Here is a 23,872-nt window from a genome sequence, read left to right as displayed (position 1 = left end):
ATTGTCTTCTGCATTCCTGCTAAAAACATGGTCACCTGGCTTAACTACAAGTAGCATTTGTGGTGCTGTCCCTGTCATGATCTTGTAGGATTAACAGCAGGACCGCATCTCTTTGATATTGTGCAGGATAGGCTCTAGTAAGTTATCATCATCCAGTTCACCAATTTCCTTTGGATTGTACTAAATTCAGCGGCAACCAGCATAGTGGATAGTTACAAAGATCACTGGTTTACTCAGATTCAGTGACCCCAGTTCAAAGGGATACTTAAAACTGATAGGCAAAGAATCTGAGTGCCAATACCATTAAAGCCAATAGGTTTGTTACACTGAATGTCTGCTGGCTTCAACTTTCTAGCTCTTAATATTCAGCTGTATAGAACCTTGTCAGAATCCGTTTAGAACACAGGTCCATTTGGTGCATCGCATCTCAGGAAGGCCATATGGACCTTGCAAGGCGGCAGCGCAGATTTACCAGAATAATAATACCAGGTATTGACGGCTTAAACTATGAGGACAGGTTGAATAAACTTGGGCATGCATTCCCTTGTGTTTAAAAGATTGAGGGATGATTTTTTTCTACTTAATCTTTCATGCAACATTCCCATCACTGGCAAGGCCAGCATTTCTTGCCCATCCCTAATTGCTCTTGAACTGAGTGGCTTGCTCAGCCATTTCAGAGGGCAGTTAAGAGTCACCCACATTGCTGTGAGTCTGGAGTCACATGTAGGCCAGACTGAGTAAGGATAGTAGATTTCCTTCCCTAAAGGAAATTAGAGAACAAGATGGGTCTTTATGACAATCGATGATAATTTCATGGTCACCATTACTGAGACCAGTTTTCAATTCTAAATGTATTAATTGAATTTAAATTCCACAGCTGCCATGATAGAATTTGAACCCGTGCCCTCAGGGCATTGGCCTGAGCTGCTAGGATTACTAGCCCAGTGACATTACCACTGCACCACAAAGTCTTTCCTCTAATCAGTGGGGGGGAACAAGAGGACATAATCTTAACATTAGAGCGAGGGCCTTTCAAGAGGGAAATCAGGAGTGCATTTTGACATGAAGCGTGGTGCAAATCTATAATTCTCTCCCACAAAATGGTTTGGATGCTGGGACAATTAAAGCTTATCGAGTTTTGTTAGGTAAGGGTATCTAAAGTATGTGGAGCTAAGGCAGGGAAATAGAGCTGAAGCAGAGGTGAGCCACAATCTATTAAATGGCTCGAAGACATGAATGGTTTATTCCTGTTTGTGTGTTTTAATCTCTAAGCCTATTATCAAATATTTATTTTACAAAGGTGTATATATACATTACACAACCAGACAGTTTCAAACAGAAAGGTGTTTTCAGATTAAGGAGGACAATACTGGCACACTTTTACTAAATTCGTTAGCAGTAGCCCACCTGATTGTACTGTAAGCAGCGTTTCAGCAATTCTGTTGCAAGCTCGTATTTTCCTGCTTTAACGTAAATATCAGCCAGCAGAAGCCAGCTCTTCTCAAACTCCTCAGCATCCTTCAAATTCCAGTTTATTTTCGTTATTCTCTTCAACTGGTTCCTGGCCCGAGGAATCAGCTTTAGGATCACGCAAGCTTGAGCTACGGCCAGGAGTGAAGGAATGTGGTCCTTCTGAAAAATAAATAATTTGCAAGCAGCAATTCCATAAAGTGTTAGCAGGGATGGTATGTAATATTTCACATTATTGAGTTATAATCAACAGAAAGCAACAAATTTTCAATCTATATTTGGATCCTTGAGATGTGCTATCAAGCGAAACATCAACATTGTTACACAGCAGACTGTTATGGCTTTAAGTATTCTCTGCCAAGTTACTCTAATGGAGCAATTGGTAAAGACATAGAAACCAGGAGGTCTCCAGTTGCACAAACCAGGCTTGTACTTTCTTGAATATTGAAGATTAAAGGGTGATCCAACTGAGCAGTGTCAGATGATTAAGTGGTTTGACAAGGTCGATAGAGATAAACTATTTCCTTTGGTGGGGAAGCCCAGAACAAGACGGCACATCCTTAAAATTAGAGCCAGGATTGAGGTCAGGAAGCACTCTTCACACAAAGGGTAGTGTAATTCTGGAACTCTCTCCCCCAGAAAGCTGTCGAGGCTGGGGGTCAATTGAAAATTTCAAAACTAATACTGATAGTGTTTTTGTTCCATGGGGGTATTAAGGGATATGGAATCAGAGGGTAAATGGAGCCAAGTTTCAGATCAGCCATAATCTAGTTGAACGGTGGATCAGTGCTGAATGGCCTATTCTCGTATCTATTTTCCCAGATCTCAAGTTCAATTTCTGGCCTATGTTGAATTTGAGACTATAATTGGCTTCAGAGCCACTGAGGTAAAGCAAAGGAAATTGGCCAGAAATTGGCCTGTTGCTGAAACCCATCCAATGATTCCAACTGGAATGTGTACGTGAGTGTGTAGGTGTGTTGATGCTGAGTGACGATCATCCCGGACTCTGATGATTCTCATGGTCTGTTATCACTGCAACAGTCACAAACTAAATTCATTCATCAAGAATAGTTGCTTGTGCATGGGACTGGAAAGCGCCTAGCACCCATGCCCTGGCAACACGCCAATGCATGCAAGTGAGAAGGAGAGAAAAGTGGTTTTTTAAAAAATGTTAGAAATCTCCAGTTACTAGCATTGGATCTCATGAAAGTGCATGAATACTTTAATGCCTATTAACACAAGGCGTTGTTTAATAAGTGGCTACTGAATGGATGACTTTCAAAATAAAGTCAGTGGGGGAATCTAATAAGGTATATTCACTACTTTCTGCTGCTTGTTCCAAAGAGTTGTGAACTGAATGGACCTCCATGGCCTTCCATGTTATCGCTCTGGTTGACCTTGGTGGTGCTGCAACTTTAGAGGGTACACTTTCTGAACTTATATTTGCACTGCCAGTAAAGCCAGTGAATGAAGAGCTCTGATTATTAAAATAGAACAGATCTGTAGAAAAACTGAAACAGATTTATGGAATTCTCTCTGGATTAAAAAAAAAATTCTAAGGGAAGGACCCACCGTCCCTGGTTAACTAAAGAAGAAGTTAAGGAAAGCATCAAACTTGAGGAAAAAGCATGTAACCGTGCAAAGGTGAGTGGCAGGTCTGATGATTCGTCAGAATATAAAGAACAGCAGAGAATGACTAAAAGGTTAATCAGGAGAAAGAAATTACAGTATGAGAGGAAGCTAGTTAGGAATGTAAAAAAGGATAGCAAGAGTTTCTATGAGTACTTAAAGAGGAAAAGAGTAGGTAAAGTGAGTGTTGATCCTCCAGAGAGTGACAGTGGGGAGTTAATAGTAGATAATCAGAAAATAGCAGATGAAATTAACAAATATTTTGCTTCTGTCTTCACTGTACAGGATACAAAAAACATTCCAGCAATAGCTGTAAATCAGGAGGTGGAAGGGAGAGAGGAACTTGGTGAAATTACAATCACCAGGGAAGAGGTACTGAGCAAACTGATGGAACTGCAGGCTGACAAGACTTCAAGTGCTGATGGACTTCATCCTAGGGTGTTGAAAGAGGCGATGAGGTAGTAGAAGCGTTTGTGTTAATTTTCCAAAATTCGCTAGATTCTGGAAAGGTTCCATTGGACTGGAAAGTAGCAAATATAACCCCTCAATTCAAGAAGACAGGGAGGCAGAAATCAGGAAGCTATAAGCCAGTTAGCTTGATGTCTGTTGTGGGGAAGGTGTTAGAATCGATCATTAAGGAGGTTATAGCTGGGCACTAGTAATATATGCTGTGGATAAAGGGGAGCCTGTAGACATGCTGCACTTGGATTTCTGGTAGGCATTTGATAAGGTGCCACATCAAAGATTATTATGGAAAATAAATGCTCATGGTATGGGGGTAGCATATTAGCATGGAAAGAAGATTGGCTGGCTGACAGAAAACAGAGAGTATGCATAAATGGGTATTTTACTGATTGGCAGGATGTGATGAGTGGAGTCCTGCAGGAGTCTGTGCTGAGACCTCAACTTTTTACAATTTATATCAATGACTTAGATGAAGGGTGTGAAGGCATGGTAGCTAAATTTGCTGATGACACAAAGATAGGTAGAAAGTATGTCATGAAGAAGACATAAAGAGGTTGATGACGGATATAGATAGGTTGAGTGAATGGGAAAAAATCTGGCAGATGGAGTATAATGTGGGAAAATGTGAAGTTGTTCACTTTGGCAGGAAGAATAAAACAGCAGAGTATTACTTAAACAGGGACCGGCTGCAGAATTCCAAGGTGCAGAGGGTGTTCTAATGCATGAGTCACAAAAAGTTAGCATGCAGGTACAGCCAGTAATTAAGAAGGCTAATGGAATGCTATCCTTTATTATGAGAGAAATGGAAAACAAAAGTAAGGATGTTATGCTTCAGTTATACATGGCATTGGTGAGGCCACATCTCGAATATTGTATGCAGTTTTGGTCTCCTTATTTAAGAAAGGATGTAAATACATTGGAGGTAGTTCAGAGGAGGTTTACTAGATTGATACCTGGAATGAGTTGTTTGTCTTATGAGGAAAGGTTGGACAGACTGGGCTTGTTTCCACTGGAGTTTAGAAGAGTGAGAGGTGACTTGATTGAAGTATACAATATTGACAAGGTGGGCATGGAAAGGATGGTTCCTCTTGTGGATCAGTCCAGAACTAGGGGGCACCATTTTAAAATTAGGGGTTGCCCTTTTAGGACAGAAATGAGAATTTTTTTCTCTCAGAGGGCTGTGCGACTTTGGAACTCTCTGTCTCTGAAGGTGGTGGAGGTGGGGATCATTGAATATTTTTAAGGCAGATGTAGATAGCATCTTGTTAGGCAAGAGAATCAAAGGTTATCGGAGGCAGATCGGAATATGGAATTCAAAACACAAATGATTCAGTTATTGAATGGTGGAGCAGGCTCGAGGGGCCAAATGGCCTACTCTGCTCCTGTTTCATATGTTCATATGCCGTGCTTAGCCCCATTATTAATAACCAAATGTCAATCAGTAAACTCTGCTTTCGAAGTTGCACTTTGCTGTACATTATTTCCCAGAGTGCAGAGATGTTCACATGTGCTTATGCGATATAATTTTCTGATTTAGGGAGTTTTGCAAAAGCTAATCGTGATGTGAAAAATATTGAGATTGCCATGCATGTTATTTTTGGCATCCTGAAATAACTGATCATCAACACTGCTCGATAGACCGCAGCTTGCAACGGCCAAGGACAGGAGAATCAGGAGAGAGGCCAGCGTCGTTGGGCGGTGGAGGGAAAAGGTCACTAGCAGACAGTGGGCGCTGGACAACACGGCTGAGCAAGCAACATCACCACTCCCGCAGGTGGAAACCAGTGTTGGCAACTGGCTGATGGGTGTACATCGATGAAGTCAGCAGTGGGAGAAACCACGCGTCTGCTGATGGGATGCAGTGTGAGCTGAATGCGCACCTGGCACTTGGTCGATCGTCATCAGGAGTTACACTGTATAGCTTACCCGACTGCTCACCTTGACAGAGGCCATTTCTGTGAACATGTCGAGGGCTGTTTCCACTTTAGAACGATCATTAGTGGCCATTAGGCAACTGTTCTGCAGCAATATCCGTTGCTCCTGTTCTTCCTGTGTTTGAGGATGATAATCTTTCAGTAGTTTCTCTGCTGTCCTTACTGCGAGCTGGTCTGTCTCCTCCTTTTCGTTGGACTCTCCACTGTTCCGGGTTTTTTTTAAAAAGGAGGGGAAAAATAGAGCAATTTGAACAATTTTCAGAAATTTCAGCCTAGATATTACATCTGGTGATAGTAATAAATGACTATTTAGTGCATTTGTATGACATTCATATTATAGCAGAAACGTTAACTTGCTTAAAGTAAACTATTATTTAATTTATTAAAACTGTAGTGTTGTGTCAAGTAAAGAGATTTCATATTCATAATTTTATACATGGACTGAGCTCACATGAAAGCTTCTGGGACTGTTTTACTTGTTTAAGATGGACACTGATGAACTGTAAAGTTGGGAGGTCAGGAGACTTTTGCTGATTCAACGCAGGCTATCAAGTTTCTGGAAAGTTCTGAATTGAGTTACCATGGGCTGGGGACTCCCCCTGGAATCAACATACCAAGTCAAATGTTATCTGTGGAATTCAAACCTGCCATTGTTCAAAGCTTACTCAAAACACAGAGTCAATAGACTCATAGACCGATGGCCTGGCTTTTTGCTGAGTTGGGATGACTCAGGAGCCCTTTAAAAATGGCAGGCAGGCCCCAATTCCAGGATTCGTGACCCCATTCCCAGGAGTGCCTTTTAAGGGTGTGGGTTGGTTCGAGTCATGAGCCCACACCTGGCACTCCCAACCTGGCCAGCTCCATTGTGGAGATAAGCATGTTGCACTCCTTGGCAATTTTCATGCAGTCAGGCCAGGTTTTTACGGTTTATGGCACCTCAGAAGTGTCGTGAACCATAATCTGCATGAGGGGACTTTTTAAAAGGTGAGTTCAAAAAATCCTCCTCATGCCCCCTATGCAAAGCTATTACACCACCACCCCCCCCCCCAACCCCACCACCCCCCCACCAGCCTCATGGCCTCTTGTGCCCTCTATACAAAACTATGGCACGTCTATGCCCATTAACCCACTATACACTGTATAGAACTAATGAACACTATAGTGGCAATAATATGTGTAAAAATAAGCTTTTAAAAAGTTATTCATTCATTACTTGAAACTATGTTAAAAAAGCCCTTTCAGCACAGCCCAATAAACGTGTCTATTATCCAGATCCTTTAAAGCATCAATGCCAGAAACTGCAAGCACTTGAAACCTCTTGTGTAATCAAACATTGTGAAATTGACAGCAATCAAACATTGTGAAATTGGCAGCAGAGATCAGAGAGCCAGAGCTGTCGATCAAGCAATATTTTCCCTGGGGCTCAGGAATTTCATCAAAGTAATGGATGTCTGGGCTCTCAGCCAAGCCTCAAAATGTATTCTTGGCCATCTTTGTCTTTTAAGAACCATTCGTCATGAGCCAGTCTGAGAACCAGACTCTGAAACTAGCTGCAAGTCATCAAGCAGCCAAAGTACTTAATCTGTTGCAGTTTCAAAGTTCATCTGTGAACCAACCTCCTGGATATTTGACTCCAAGAAACCTCACAACCAGCTGTTAAACCCTTCACTTTACAAAACCCTCACTTCAACTTTAAATCATCAAATCCATTCAAGAAACCACAGGCATGCCAGGTGGGAGACCGGAAATCATAAATCAGAGACTGAATTAGCGGTTATCTGTAAAAGTTCACTATCTTTATCTGTATCCAATTTTGTGAGACTGAGTGTGTGACATTGTGTTAATTTGGGGTAAGTGTATGAAAATAAATAACTTTATTTTAAACGCACAAAAGCTTGTTGTTGAATTATTTAATTGGAATTTCACTCCAAGGGTAAGAAAATACATACCTCTTTCCATACAAAACCTGTTGATTATGGGTAGTAAGAGAGCAAATTCAATCTGTCCATGACTATATTATATTATATTATAGGAACACTTTAATTCCTTGCCCAATGCAATGTATAATAAAGTGTATTTAAGTGTCACATTATATAAAGGGCAATTAGGGATAAGCAATAAATCCTGGCCTTGCCAGTGATGCTCACATCCCATGAACGAATAAAAAAAAGTAAAAAAAAGTACTGATGGCTTCAAAGTACGGTTTCCATCTCACATAGGCCAGGATTTTACAGCCCCACCATGGTGTGTCTCCCCCCCGCCCCCCCAAACCCCCCCACCCCCCGGTGGATGCAGTCAGCCATTTAAATCATCATTCAGTTCGGCAGGCCCATAATAGCTTGTCGGATGGGAGGGGCTGTAAGGCCCTGGTCCTAGCAATGTCATAGATTCAATCCTTATCTGAGCAGAGCCCGCTGATCTAAGCAGGACAGCAGAGAAACATTTTTTAAGAAGGCCAGCATTTATTGCCCATCCCTAACTTGAGGATCTGTTGATGAGCTGCCTTCATGATCCTGCTACAGTCTATCTGGTGTAGTTAGGTTTGTCAGGAGAGCGTGAGACTTGGAGGGGACCTGAAAATTTAAATCTGAAATAAAATCCAAAATGTACAGCAACTTGGTCCGCATCCAAAAGAGAAAGATTAGGGCAAATATTCGCGTGGGACTCTCCATTAATTCAACTCAAAGCCTGAAATTCTTTTCAGATACTGATTGTTCTGAATAATTTATCTTTGTTTTGATTAACTTATTTATTGTTAAAACCGAACATTTCATTGGAGACAACTGGGTTATATCAAACGCTCAGCCAGATAATGAAATGTGGAAATAAGATGGCTTCACCAAACCTGAAGTCTTCATCCAGGGTTTCAAACAGGTTGCTTCCTACGATCTCGTTGTCTGGGTTAAGACATATCTGGATCATGCTGTAAATGGAACTTTGCCCCCAGTCGCTGTCCTTGCGAGCTTTGTTAAAGTGTTTCAGTGCTCCACTTGGTTGCCCTGTATACCTGTCAGCAGAAATATAATAACATATGGCAGACGCTGCCTGCTGTGTAAGGTTGATTCATGTAAGCAATTCAGAAGCAGTAGCAAAGTTCTCAATGTTAATATGGCAATCATCTTGTTAAAACCAATTGCTAGTGATGGGCATTAATTATCCCAACTGAATAGAATAAAAAGGTACAGCTGGAACACTGTGTGGAAGCTACTAGTTGTCTTGGAAATAAACCAGCTGTAACCAAGAGACCAAAACAAAAACAGAATTACCTGGAAAAACAGAACTGTTGAAGGGTCATGAGGACTCGAAACGTCAACTCTTTTCTTCTCCGCCGATGCTGCCAGACCTGCTGAGTTTTTCCAGGTAATTCTGTTTTTGTTTTGGATTTCCAGCATCTGCAGTTTTTTGTTTTTATTTTTGTAATCAAGAGACCAGCCTGGATTAATTCTTCCACCGCAAGCTTTAATTGTGAGTAACACTCAAAACCTCTTAAGAGTTAAAGTTTCTTTATTTCCCCCATTACTTTCATTTCTGGGGAGGTGGTGGTGTAATGTCATTGACTAATAATCCAGAGGCCCAGATCAATGCTCTGGGGACAGGGGTTTGAATTCCACCATGGCAGCTGGTGGAATTTAAATTCAGTTAATAAATCTGGAATTAAAAATCTAGACTCAATAACAGTGACCATGAAATGGTTGTCAGGAAAAACCAATCTGGTTCACGAATGCCCTTTAGGGAAGGAAATCCTCCGTCCTTTCCTGGGCTAGCCTACATGTGACTCCAATGCGGTTGACTCTTAAATGCAGCCTGAAATGGCCGAACAAGCCACTCAGTTGGATCAAACCGCTACAAAGTCTACAAAAAAGAATTAAACCAGCTGGATTACCTGGCATCGACCCAGGCACTGGAAATGACAATGGCAACCCCAGCCTTGTTGGCCCTGCAAATTAACATCTGGGGCCTTGTGCCAAAATTGGGACAGCTGCCCCACAGACTAGTCAAGCAACAGCCTGACATAGTCATACTCATGGAATCATACTTTACAACGACCCAGACCCCACCATTGCCATTCCTGGGTATGTACAGGACAGACCCAGCAGAGGTGGTGGCATAGTGGTATACAGTCAGGAGGGAGTTGACTTGGGAGTTCTCAACATCAACTTTGGACCCCATGAAGTCTCATGGCATCAGGTCAAGCATGGGCAAGGAAACCTCCTGCTAATTACCACCTCCTGCACTCACTCAGCTGATGAATCAATACTCCTCCATTTTGAACACCACTTGGAGGAAGTACTGAAGGTGGCAAAGGAGCACAATGTACTCTAGGGGGGGGAACTTCAATCTCCATCATCAAGAGTGGCTCGGTAGCACCACTACTGACCAGGTTGGCTGAGTCCTATAGGACATAGCTGCTAGACTGGGTCTGCAGCAGGTGGTGAGGGAAAAACCTACTTGACCTTGTCCTTAACAATCCACCTGTTGCAGATGCATCTGTCCATGACAGTATTGGTAGGTGCAGCCACTGCGCAGTCTTTGTGGAGATGAAGTCCTATTTTCAATTGAAGGTACACTCCATGTTGTGTGGCACTACCACTGTGCTAAATGAGATAGATTTAGAACAGATCTAGCCACTCAAAACCAAACATCCATGAGGCGCTGTGGGCCATCAGCAGTAGCAGCAGAATTATTTACAATCACGATCTGTAACTTCATGGCCTTGCACATCCCCCAATCTACAAATACCATCAAACCAGGGGAATCAATCAACCCTGGTTCAGTGAAGAGTGCAGGGGGGTATGCCAGGAGGGCATGGTGAAGCTACAAGCCAAACATCAAAAGCAGTATGCAACAGACAGAGCTAAGTGATCCCACAACCAATGGATCAGATTTAGGCTCTGCAGTCCTGCCACATCCAGTTGTGAATGGTGTTGGTTAATTAAACAATTCACTGAAGGAGGAGCCTCCACAAATATCTCCATCTTCAATGATCATGTAGCCCAGCACATCAATGCAAAAGACAAGGCTGAAGCATTTGCAACAATCTTCAGCCAGAAGTTCTGACCGGACGTTCCATCTCTATGTCCTCCTGAGGCCTCCGTCATCACAGATGCCAGTCTAGCCAATTTGATTCACTCCACATGATTTCAAGAAATGGCTGAAGGCACTGGATACTGCAAAGGCCCTGACAACATTCCAGCAACAGTACTGAAGAGTTGTGATTCAGAACCAGCTGCACCCTTAGCCAAGCTGTTTCAGTTTAGCCACAGCACTGGAATTTGCCCAGCAATGTGGAAAACTGCCCAGGTAAGTCCTGCCCATAAAAAGCAGGACAAATCTAACCCTGTCAATTATGACCCCATCAGCCTGCTCTCGATTATCAGCAAAGTGATGGAAGGCGTTATAGAGTCAGAGTTATACAGCACAGAAACAGGCCCTTCGGTCCATCGTGTCCGTGCTGGCCATCAAGCACCTATTTATTCTAATCCTATTTTCCAGCACTTGGCCCGTAGCCCTCTATGCTATGCGTTTCAAGTGCTCATCTAAATACTACTTAAATGTTGTGAGGGTTCCTGCCTCTACCACCTCCTCAGCAAATTCCAGATTCCAACCACCCTCTGGGTGAAACACTCAAGCAGAACCAACCTGCTCACTGACACTCAGTTTGGGTTCTACCACTCAGCTCCTGACTTCACTACAGCCTTGATCAAAACACAGACAAAAGAGCTGAACTTCAGAGCTCAGGTGAGAGTGACTGCCCTTGAAATCAAGGCTGCATTTGATGAAGTGTGGCATCAAGGAGCCCTTGTAAAACTGGAGTTAGTGGGAGTCAGGGGGAAAACTCCAGTGGTTGGAGTCATACCTGGCACAAAGTTTGTGGTTGTTGAACGTCAATTATCTCAGTCCTAGGACATCACTGCAGGAGTTCCTCAGGGTAGTGTCCTAGGCCCAACCATCTTCAGCTGTTTCATCAATGACCTTCCCTCCATCATAAGATCAGAAGTGGGGATGTTTGCTGATTGAGCTTTTCAGCACTATTCATGACTCCTCAGATACTAAAGCCACCCATCTCAACATGCAGCAAGACCTGGACAACATTCAGGCTTGGGCTGATAAGTGACAAGAAACATTTGTGCCATGCAAGTGCTAGGCAATGACCACCTCCAACAAGAGAGAATCTAAGCATCGCCCCTTGATATTCAATGGCATTATCATCGAACCATTACCCACTATCAACATCCTGGAGGTTACCATTGACCAGAAACTGAATTGGACCAGCCATATAAATACTGTGACTGCAAGAACGGGTCAGGGGCTGGGGATTCTACGGAGAGTAACTCACCTCCTGACTTCCCATAGCCTGTTCACCATCTACAAGGCACAAGTCATGAGCATGATGAAGTACCCTCCACTTGCTTGAATGAGAGCAGCTCCAACAATTTTCAAGAAGCTCAACACCATCCAGGACAAAGCAGCCCGCTTGACCGGCACACCATCCACCACCTCCAACATCCACACCCTACACCACTGATGCATGGTGGCAACAGTTTGTACAACCTGCAAGATGCAATGCAGCAACTCTTCAAGGCTCCTTCGACAGCACCTTCCACTCTGTGACCTCTAGAAGGGCAAGGGCAGCAGATGCATGAGAACACCACCACCTGCAAGTTCCCCTCCAAGCCACACATCATCCTGACTTGGAAATATATTGCCGTTCTTCACTGTCACTGGGTCAAAATCCTGGAACTCCCTTCCAAAAAATCACTGTGGGTGTTTCTACAACACATGGACTGCAGCGGTTCCAGAAGGTGTCTCACCACCACCATCTGAAGGGCATTAGGGATGGGCAATAAAAATGTTGGATGCCCACATCCCAAGAAGGAATGGAGGAAAAAAAGCTCCTGTTTTGAAGACTAGGACTCGCATGAGAACCTGATTGCAGAGGCACCATCCGTCCACTGGTACTTTGTCCGAGTGATTGTTCTTAGTGTGATGTCACTAAGATGGTAAATTGTTGGTCCAATCAGCAGAATTCATTCAGGATCACAGCCATGGTCCTATCATATCCTCATCTGATATTTTTAGGAATTCATTCTTTGGATGAGGACATCACTGACAAGGCCAGCAGGTGTTGCTCATCCTTAGTTGCCTTGAAGCAGTTGGTTACAACTGATTGTGGTACAGTAACATAGTGGTTATGTTAGAGCTAATGATCTAGAGATCCAGAGTAATAAGCTGGAGACATGAGTTCAAATCTTATCATGACAGGTGGGGAATTTAAATTCAGTGAAATATATATGGAGTTAAAAAGATAATCCCAGTAACTACTGGATTATCATTAAAACTTTACAGGTTCACTTAGAAGGGAAATTAGCTGGTCTGGCCTACAAGTGACTCCACACTCACAGAAATGTTGGTTGACTCTTAACTGCCCTCTGAAATGGCCTAGCAAGCCACTTGGGTGTATTCAAGAAGGTGCTCACCACCAACTTCTCAAGGACAATTAGGCATGGGCACTGAATCCTGGCTTTGCCACTGGCTCCCAATGCCCATGAACGAACAAAGCATATCAAATGGCTGATTTGGCCACTTCTGGTGCAGTCACATTATAGGCCAGGCTGGGTAAGGAGTGCACATTGATTTTTCAATTGAATTCACCAGACAGTGATCAGGATTAGGAACCCTGGTTGATTTTTCTCTTCCCTAGCCTGGGGCGGCAAAGTTAATTACTCTTCCTCTGCCTGAGCTTGGTTGTTTAGCTGAGTGGCTCATGAAGATGGCCAAGGTATTTACAGTATGGCATCCTTACCTCAGGTGAATGGTGGGAGGTGGAAAATATCACTGCCCACCCACCCCACGTAGAAAATCCCTAGGAATTCTTGCTTCAACATAATGAAGGGCAAATTCAGGTGAAAGGTTGGTTGAAAAGTTGGCTTCCTATACCCTGGTACAGATAAAGACTGTTGCTGGATGCTAAAGATCCAGCGATCCAGACGAATGAGCCGGAGGTATGAGTTTAAATCCCACCCTGGCAGCTGTGGAATTTAAATTCAGTTAATTAAATAAATATGGAATTAGTGTTTGCAGTATTCAGGTACTGCCAGGCGACCCTTACTACCTACTTTATCTGGTGGCTATTAAACTTTCCCTGCCCAGAAAATTTTGCAGGCAACATTTGGACATCATGGGTGGAATTTTACAGCCTCATTGCGGCGCAGGCGGGGCTGTAAAATGTGGCGAGCCTTTCAACACTCCATTGACTTCAGCGGGTCTCCACGTCCTTGTGCTCTAATGCTGCTGCCCCACTCCGGGGTGAACATGAACAACAGGTGTGATTGGGACAGAAGTTTAGAGTAATGGATTTCTGTCCATTTTCTCAACATCCCTGATAAAAGCATTAGTGGGCCATCCTGATTAGAAAAGTCTGCCCAGAAACTATGCACTAACTTGTGTTTATTTCAAGGCGCTGATACTAAAGGATCTGATTTTGGATTCATTTACCATTGAGGCACCAGGACTAAGAATAACCATTTCTAAACCTGCTGGCCTTCACATTCCAAACAGTCCAACCTGCTGAACAAGAAGCCGTGAAAACAGGTTTGAACTGGCTAGGCCTTGTTGGTCAAACCACTGGGGCTTGGAGGCTTGCGTTTGGCCCATGAGCTGTATTTTTCACACCTTATTCTAGATTATTTTGGAGCAAACATGCAAGTCATCACAATTCATTGAATCTTCATTTACCAGAGATAGAGGCCTTTGCAATAGTTGAACCCAGGCTCTGCAACTGTTCTTGTTGACTTCCTCTCTGCTAGGTCCAAAAATTCTGGAGCTTTATCAAGTCTGCCTGTTTTTCTGAACAGCTTAATTAACTTGCTTAAGACCAAGAAGCTGTCTACCCAAAGGAGAGGAAAAAATGAGCACATTTACAGATAATTAATAGTGGTGTAAATCCTTGCTAACTACTATGTTCTTAAAAAATATATAAACATTTTTTTTTTGTAAATAGATGGTTTGATGAACAAGATGGACAGAGCATCCAACCTGTCCTTGGAAAAAGACCTTCATTCAACACAATATGAATTATTTAATCGCAACTTTCAAAGGGAAACTCAATACATATTGAAAAGAAAAGAAATGCAGAGCTATAGGGGAAAAATGGGTGGAGTAGAATTAGCCTCCTCTGTGATGTATGATTCTATGATAAATATTAGAGTTCAACAATGTATGGATCTCATATCAAATAAAGTGAATTTATTTAATAACCTGCATAACAGAATCAGATAAGATTTATTATAGAAGGAGACTGTATAGACTAATTTGTCCATGTGAACGAAAGCTCCACATTGGAGCTCCACACTACTTCCCCACATCTTTTAATAGTTTTCTGCTTCATGGGGTTAATCCAAACTCTTCTTAAAGTGGGTGATTGACATGGCTTCTGTAGCCACTTGCAGTAACCCATTCCATAGTGCAATAATATTTTGGCTGAAAAAAATCTTTAAAGCCACCAACCAAATCCCACAATCATTTATCTTCTAGCACCAATCCACATGGAGTCAGGAGGAACAACAATGTTTTTTCTGTCTCTGCAGGACTCCTGAGGATTGCTGTTAGCCCATAATCAGCAGCAAGGCAGCTGCCCTCATCAAATTGGTCCTCATCACACCAGCCAACTGTCTCTGGACACCCAATTAGCATCCGCAGTTCACTGGCAGGATACTGATGGTGCCTGAGGTCTATTTTCAGATGAAGCTCTGGCCTCCAGATTTGGGTGTGCACTTTCAGTGTACCATCAATTCCCCAGCTGAAAACAGGCCTAAACAAATTTTAACTCCTAATTTTAGGAGGAGAGACTTAGGATACTGGGACTCCTTTCAGTAAAGGAGACGAGATTTTATAGATGTCTTTAGAGTAATGAAGAGCATTGATAGACTGAACAAAGACAGATTATTTATTCTGTATGACGATGTACTGATGATTAACATTAATTTAAGGTTGTCATTGAAAATGTGTCAAGTGGCTTAGAGAGATTTCTTTATTCAAAGTATAGTTGATGCATAGAATGTTTTGCAACAAAGACTAGTTGAGCTAGAGATCATTGCACGTTTGTTGGAGAGTTGGACAAATATTTCAAACAGAACAAAATATGGGCCTATGGGGCAATAGGATTAATTTTGAATTGCTCTCTCAAAAGCTGGCACAGACACAATGGGCTGAATGGCCTCATTCCATGCTGCAACATCAATGCTAACAGCTCTCTAATGCCATGGGATCTTTAATGGACACGTGAACCACTGAAATAGGCAGATAAACCTCAATTTAATATCTTATCCAAAGGACAAAACCTCCAACAAAGCTTCCTTCGAACCATCTTGGAATGTCAGCCTCAATTATTCAACTAAGTACTTGAGTGAGGCTTGGACCCATGATCAGTAGATTCAGAGGGGAAAGTATTACCAACTGAGCCACGCTGTCCATATGGTTCCAATTCCAACAAGCTAAATGGCTAAAATAAATGTATTTTATTTCATCCCGAACCACCACAAATCATTGTACAATGGGATTTTTCTAAGCGACAAATGACTCTAGGTGGAATTTTCCCATCCTGTCTGCAGTGCGTTTGATGGCGGGCTGGTGCGGAGAATCTAATGAGAGCCAAAAAAATCGGAAACCACTGGCGTAAAAATAGTTTGCAATTTTCCTGATGGTGAGTGAATGGTGGGTTGCTTATCCCACTGACTAGTGGCTTGAACACCATTTGGATTCATTATCATCTCATGAATGCTTGTTAAATAAGCTGCTCACTGGAATCAAGTGCCACCTTCCGATCTTGCGTCACACCAGCACGAAATCATGTCGATCTGAATCTTATTTTGAAAAAAATGATCGGACCTCACTTTGCTCGTGACTTCGGGGTGAGTGCAATATTCATAATCTACGACCCTCCGCTGGTCTCATTGCAATGCCAGTGGAACGCCACAATGCTGGGGCTGTAGTGCTGCTCTGCTCCTGGTGGTTGTCTCCATAGTCACAAGGACACCACAGTGCAACGGTACTCAGGACGGGCTCAACATTCAGACAGTGACCAGGGTGGGGAGGAGTGGGGTGGTGTAGGGTTGGTGTGCTCCAGAGGCCCCAGGTGGATACCACTGTTGTCCAGAAGGACACTACTGTGCAGAGGTACTCAGACAAGGATGAGTATTTGAAGACCAGCATTTCAACCCGGGTGGGGGGGGTGCGTGTGGCGGGGGGGTGTCAGTGGTGGTGGTGGTAGTGGTAAGGGAAACCAGCAAATGGGGAAGATGGGTGGGAAGGCTTTGCAAGAGGTTGGGGAGAGGGGGAATGACGGAAGGCAGAGGGGAGACCCGAAGGGTAGGAAGCTGGAACTCAACAAGTTAAACTGAAATGCTGACAAACAAGGGGGTGAAAGGGATACCACATGCATGAATGGGAGGGGATTAGAATAGTTAGGTACTTGTTCGACCAGCGCAGACTCAATGGGCCGTAGGGCCTTTTTCTGTACTGTAGACTTCTATAACTCTAAACTTGTCCTCCCCAGCAATCTCAGTGGCTTTCTCCTCAAATTCCGTTAGGGTGACAATATTAGCCGTCCCTCCCCTGGTCTGGTATCTTTTGCTTCTGCTGCGGGCAAGCTTGGATGAAGACAAATGAGAAGGGGTGGAGCTAAGGTTGGGAAGAATGCATGCCTCCTTTGACTGGTGAGCCCTCTCCAGAAAGGGCTGTGGATGGTGGTGATGTGAAAGTTTCCACGAGACAATCAGTGGTGATATGTGCCCCCCCAAAATGGTTGCGTGAGATCCCTGAGGAGTTTTATTTATTCATTTACAGGATTTGGGCTTTGTTGGCTAGGCCAGCATTTATTGCCCATCCCTAATTGCCCTTGAGAAGGTGGTGGTGAGCTGCCACCTTGAACCGCTGCAGTCCATGTGGTGTAAGTACACCCACAGTGCTGTTATGGAGGGAGTTCCAGGATTTTGACCCAGTGCCAGTGAAGGAAAGGCGATGTATTTTCAAGTCAGGATGGTGAGTGGCATGGAGCTTGGAGGGGAATTTTAAGGTGGTGGTGTTCCCATGTATCTGCTGTCCTTGTCTTTCTAGGTAGTAGCTTTTGTGGGTTTGGAAGGTGCTGCCTAAGGAGCCTAGGTGAGTTTCTGCAGTGCACCTTGTAGATGGTACACACTACTGTCATGGTTCGTCGGTGGTGGAAGGAGTGCCAATCAAGCAGGATGCTTTGTCCTGGTGTAGAGCTTCTTGAGGATTGTTGGAACTGCACTCATCCAGGCAAGTGAAGAGTATTCTCTTGATTTGTGCCTTGTAGATGGTGGACAGGCTTGGGGAGTCAGGAGATGAGTTACTCATCGCAGGATTCCTAGCCTCTGACCTGCTCTTGTAGCCACAGTATTTATATGGCTAGTCCAGTTCAGTTTCTGGTCAATAGTATCCCCCAGGATGTTGATAGTGAGGGATTCAGCGATGGTGACATTCACTGAATGTAAAGGGGGTGATGATTAGATTCTCTCTTGTTGGAGATGGTCATTGCCTGACACTTGTGTTACGTGAGTGTTACTTGCTACTTGTCAGCCCAAGCCTGGATATTATCCAGGTCTTGTTGCATTTGGACATGGACTGCTTCACTATCCGAGGAGTTGTGAATGGTGCTGGACATTGTGTGCAAATCATCAGTGAGCATCCTCACTTGTGACCTCAAGATACAAGGAAGGTCATTGATGTAGCAGCTGAAGATGGTTGGGCTGAGGACACTACCCTGAGGAACTCCTGCAGTGATGTCCTGGAACTGAGATGATTGACCTCCAACAACCACAACAACCTTCCTTTGTGCTTGGTATGAGAGTAGCTCTTTGATTACATGATGCCATGATGAGAGTTTGATAATTGAGGGAGCTGAAGGATGACTTATCCTGGTGGAGCGGATGAGATCATTCATCCTCTTCCTACACTGGGTGGCATTTCGGGAGTGGTGGCTAGCTGCGCTGACATCCTTTGTGATAGTTTCCCAGGCCAGAGAGGTGAGGCTGGAATGGTTTTGGAACTGCCCTGGGCTAGAGCACACCTTTATGTGCCCACACTCCTCTTATCAAGGCCTGGAGGATGTTGTGGTCGAAGCGTTGTGCTGCCACCTTCTTTTGTCTTGCAGCCGCCTTCTTTTGGGCTGCAGACATCTCTAAAGATCTCCTGGAGACAGGTGGCCTGGTGTGTGTGAAATGTGTGTGCTTTTAAATATGGCGCCTGGACCTTCGACCCCTCCAGGTAACGGCGAGGCGGACGAATCAGTTCCTGACCCGCCAGGTGATTCGAAGAGATAGTCGCAAGTGCATAATTAATGAGCTTCCAAGCGTGGAATTGTGCGCGATTTCCCGCCATTCCGGTCAGCGGAATCTGCCCACCACTGCACTTAATTTCAAAAATGGAAAATTCCACCCTCTGCGTCTTACACACTATGTCATGATCGACTTTAACAATTAAAACTTAAGATGGACTCAGATATTGTTCGATACTAAGGTCAAGGTCACAGACCTGAAACAATGGGCAGGACATTTTTGGAGTGCACTGTCTCCTGCCCACCACTGGAAACAGTTAGCAACGAATGCACACCCACTCCTGATGGCTGCCACGTCTGTGGAGCATTAACTGGCTGGAGGCAGACTTCTGTCCCCATCTGGTGAGGCAGACCTGCCTCAGAGAGTTGCCAACCAATCTGACTGACCTGCGGCTCTCTAATCTCAGCAGCGCCATTGAGGAGTACATCCAGTCCCAGCGAAGATGAACCAGGATCCAGACGGAAGGTGAGTTCTAGGACAAAAACAGAATTACCTGGAAAAACTCAGCAGGTCTGGCAGCATCGGCGGAGAAGAAAAGAGTTGACGTTTCGAGTCCTCATGACCCTTCGACAGAACTTGCATTCAAGTCCAAGAAAGAGTTGAAATATAAGCTGGTTTAAGGTGTGTGTGTGGGGGGCGGAGAGATAGAGAGACAAAGAGGTGGGGGGGGGGTGTGGTTGTAGGGACAAACAAGCAGTGATAGAAGCAGATCATCAAAAGATGTCAACGACAATCTAGGGTTCTAGGGTTTTCTCCACGGGACCATGTTAAGAGGCCTTGGTGGAGAGGCATTGTAGGTTGAAGGGTTTGAGGGCCATGTTCCAAAGGCCAGGGGTCAAGAAGGCATCGAGGTGGGGGAACTTTGAGCTGGAGCTCTGCCAACTGGTAAAGGGGTCCTATGAGGGAAGCCCACATTTTCAGCCTGAGGCTTAAGCAGGCTAACCTACCAGGCTTCCTCCCATCCCCAGCCTGTAAATTGCAGCCAGATGGAAAGTAAACCTTAAATGGCCATTAATTGGCCATTTAAGAGCCTCAGTTGGGGCGAGGGCAGGCCCTAAGCCCACCCCATCTGCTGTATAATGATGATACGGTCAGGGGTGGGTGGGCGGGTAGGCAGCGGGAAGGATACCTACACAATTTTACGGGCTCCCCTACCTGCAAACCCACTGACTAGGAACCGGATCATTCTGCCCATTAACTGTTTCTCTAACAACAGATGCCGCCTGTCCTGCTGAGTATTTCTAGCATTTTCTATTTTTATTACTAAGAGTAATGCTGTTTTCAGTCCAGCCAGCACAGCAATAATCAGCAAAGCTTTACTCAAATAAGATGTAAAGTGATATTATCTTCACATGTGGGTAATTATTAACAAAAATATCCTGGTATAAGCAGGAAGACCACAGCCAAAACTGGTTATAACCGATCTTACAATTCACCTACAATGCTAATTATCACTGATCAGACTATGGAAAACTATGATTGAATCATATGGGATGATACACAGAGCCAACTGATACCTGGTGATCTCTGAAATAGTTGTCGATAATAGAATAAAGCGTGTTCATACTCTTGTTTTTTAAACATGAGGTCTGCCATCATCTATGAACAGAAAAAAAATGACAACAGTTACTAATATCTCACCCGCCAATATTGTCTTTCATTCTCCTTGCCCCGCACCTCCCAATCCGCACCATATCCATTCCTGCAGTGTCTAATCCACACCAATATCATCTCCTTTCAATATCTCCCTCCTGCAAACATCTTTCCCCACCAATATCTCCCCAACATAATATTTTTCTTTTACCAATATCTCACCAACCAAAATCTTCCATCTCCTTCCTATGTGTTCCTCCATAAACTTTCAAACCAGACATTATATGATTGTTCAGGATGTTTATGAGTGAGATATTGGTGACAGTGGGATTAAGATTTGCAGTTTTTATGTCTCATCCCACACTGGAAAGTGGAGTTACTACTTGAACAAGCAGGAAAGCAATTAAACACTTCTTTTTTTAAAAAACACTCTTTTTCTCTTCCAACCACCAAAGGCACTTTAATGTGAAAATGCTTTGGCAAGTGTTGAAGTGAGTTGTGACAGCATGGTGCAATATGCTGAAACTCAAACAGGCTAATCCAAAGGAATGGTGAGTCACAGCTACATGCTCATTCTCCACATGGTTAGGTCTCAGCCCATGCTACTAGGGCAGAACAATCACTTGGGGAGAAGTAAAATCAAATGGGTCAAGTCAGTGGAGATATTCTGAAGGCCTTCCAAGTAGCAGGTTGGGCAGCTCCATTGGCAAAACCAAGAGGTAAGTCTCCAGCTGCTTCTTTCAGTTGGGAAATGGATGCTTGGTGTGGAGAGGCCCCGCAATGGGAAAACATGGTGGTAGTTGCAGTGGTGGGAAAGGAAGGGGAAGCGGGGTGGGGTTGGAGGGGGCAGGGAGGGAGAGAGGGGTGGGCAGGGAAGGAAGGATCCAATGGCCAGAAATCAAAGAAATAAAGTCACCTTGGTAAAAGAGGAGCTGAAAGATATGTAAATAAACATACCATGTTAACATCATTGTTGTTTTGTACATTCTTCAGTAGCTTCATACACAGATGCTCACACACATCACTGTCTCCTTTGGCCAGGTATAATTGGGCAAGCTCTATCATCAGCTAAGGGAATAAACGATGGTATGGAAAAGATTGTTATAGAGTGCTGAGGGAAATTTGTTCCAAAAAGATCGAAGGATCACTGTTGTACCAAAATGCTTCTATAGTACAGAAATAGGTCTTTCGCCCCAAAGGATACATGCTGATGTTTATGCCCCACGAGAGCCTCCTTAAACCCTACTCCATCTAACCCTATTTGTATATTATTCTGTTCCTTTCTCTGTTTTGTGCTTAACCAGCCTCCACTTAAAGGCACCAATGCTATTAGTCTCAACTACTCCATATTATGCTGCACCTGAAATTACTAATTGTGCTGGAACATGAGATTGTATCAATTTTCCTTTAATATTCTTTAATGGGATGTGAATGTTGCTGGTTAGGCCAGCAATTGTTGCCCATCCCTAACTGCTCCTGAAGGTGGTGGTGAGCTGCCTTCTTCAACCACTGCGGTCCATCTGGCGCAGGTACACCCACAGTGCTGTTAGAGAAGAAGCTCCAGGATTTTGACCTGGCGACATTGAAGGAGCAATAGTATAGTGAAGAAACAATGGTATATCACTCCCTTCACCACTGATGCAGAGTGGCAGTGTGTGTACTATGTACATGTTGCACTGCAGCAACTCGCCAAGGCTCTTTTGACAGCACCTTACAAAGCCGCAACCTTTACCACCAAGAAGGACAAGGGCAGCAGACGTATGGGAACACCACCACCTTCAAGTTCCCCTCTGAGCTATACACTATCTGAACTTGGAACCATTTAATTAAGTGGACAGGGTGTCAATCCAGTGCATTTTTTTAATTATTCATTTTATGGGATGTGGGCATTCCTGGCTAGGCCAGCATTTATTGTTTATCCCTAATTGCTCTTGAGAAGGTGGTGGTGAGCTGCCTTCTTGAACCGCTGCAGTTCCTGTGGTGTAGGTACACCCACAGTGCTGTTAGAGAGTTCCAGGATTTTGACCCAGTGATATTGAAGGAATGGCAATATACTTCCAAGTCAGCATGGAGATGACTTGGAGAGGAATGTCCAGATGGTGGTGTTCCCATCTATCTGCTGGCCTTGTCCTTCTAGATGGTGGTGGTGGTGGTGGGTTTGGAAGGTGCTGCCTAAGAAGCCTTGGTGAGTTTCTGCAGAGTTTCTTGTAGATGGTACTCACTGCTGCTACCTTGTGTCAGTGGTGGAGGGAGTGAATGTTTTTGGAAGTGGTGCCAATCAAGCAGGCTGCTTTGTTCTGGATGGTGTCAAGCTTCTTAAGTGTTGTTGGAGCTGCACACATCCAAGCAAGTGGAGAGTATTCCATCATATTCTTGACTTGTGCCTTGTAAATGGTGGACAGGCTTTGGAGAGTCAGGAGATGAGTTACTCACTGCAGATTTCCCAGACTCTAACCTGATCTTGTGGCAATAATATTTATTAAGTTGGTCCAGTTCCATTTCTGATCAATGGTAAACCCCAGGATGTTGATAGTGGGGCATTCAGTGATGGTAATGCCATTGAATGTCAAGGGAAGATGGTTAGATTCTCTCATGTTGGGGATGGTGATTACCTAGCACTTGAGTGGCACAAATGTTACTTGCCACTTATCAGTCCAAGCCTGAATGCTGACCAGGTCTTGCTGCATATGGATACATACTGCTTCAGTATCTAAGGAGTTGTGATCATTGTGCAACCATCAGTGAACATCCCAACTTCTGACCTTTATGATGGAGGGAGTGTCATTGATGAAGCGGCTGAAGATGGTTGGGTCTAGGACAGTACCCCGAAGGACTCCTGCATTGATGTCCTGGGACATCAGCATGGTTAGACTGAGCTCAAGTGGAATAGTTTCATTGTTCATTGCACTCTTAAATCTGACAATGAATCACTCGTTTCTGCTAATTGTAATTTGGCCAACTTGACATTTATAAAGCAATGACAGCTTCAGAGTAGGATTATTAGGCTTACTGCTCTGCTAACGCCAATAATCCAGCCACCACCATTTTCAAAAGGGCCTACAGCTGGGTGGCCAAAGAGGACCCTCCTCCCCACCCACTATTTCAGGAAATAGACCCTTTTAATATGTTAATTGGGGGTCACATGACAAACCAAAGGAACCTAGTCCATTTTGAGGACTGGGCCTTGTCAGCAAGGGCTCAACAGGCTGTGGACAATAAACAAGCAGCCACTAATGACGGAAGGAATCATGCCATCCTCACCCACCCTGGACTCCAGTGAAACCAGTCCCCCACCAATGTGGTTGATTCTTAACTGCCCTATAAAGATGCCTAGTAAGCCACTCAGTTGTCTCAAACCCTTCCAGGGAAACTAGGAATGGACAATAAATGCTGGCCTAGCCAGCGACCCCCACAACCCGAGAATGA

General features: G+C 44.0%; 1 protein-coding gene across 1 annotated transcript in view; it reads right to left on the bottom strand.

Moving 5' to 3' along the window:
• The window catches only part of LOC121275977 (tetratricopeptide repeat protein 21B-like), a 117,680-nt gene that overhangs the window by 6,568 nt on the left and 87,240 nt on the right, over positions 1-23,872 (bottom strand). The window contains exons 22-27 of the mRNA XM_041183921.1: positions 21,404-21,514; positions 20,371-20,452; positions 14,235-14,385; positions 8,344-8,505; positions 5,503-5,701; positions 1,408-1,632 (exon numbers count right to left, since the gene is read on the bottom strand). Coding sequence (XP_041039855.1) covers positions 1,408-1,632; positions 5,503-5,701; positions 8,344-8,505; positions 14,235-14,385; positions 20,371-20,452; positions 21,404-21,514 — 930 coding nt within the window. The remainder of the gene's footprint in view (positions 1-1,407; positions 1,633-5,502; positions 5,702-8,343; positions 8,506-14,234; positions 14,386-20,370; positions 20,453-21,403; positions 21,515-23,872) is intronic.

Source organism: Carcharodon carcharias, chromosome 3 (assembly GCF_017639515.1).
Source record: "Carcharodon carcharias isolate sCarCar2 chromosome 3, sCarCar2.pri, whole genome shotgun sequence".
Taxonomy (NCBI): domain Eukaryota; kingdom Metazoa; phylum Chordata; class Chondrichthyes; order Lamniformes; family Lamnidae; genus Carcharodon; species Carcharodon carcharias.
Note: the sequence above shows the minus strand (reverse complement) of the source record. Positions and strands in the feature narration are given on the sequence as shown.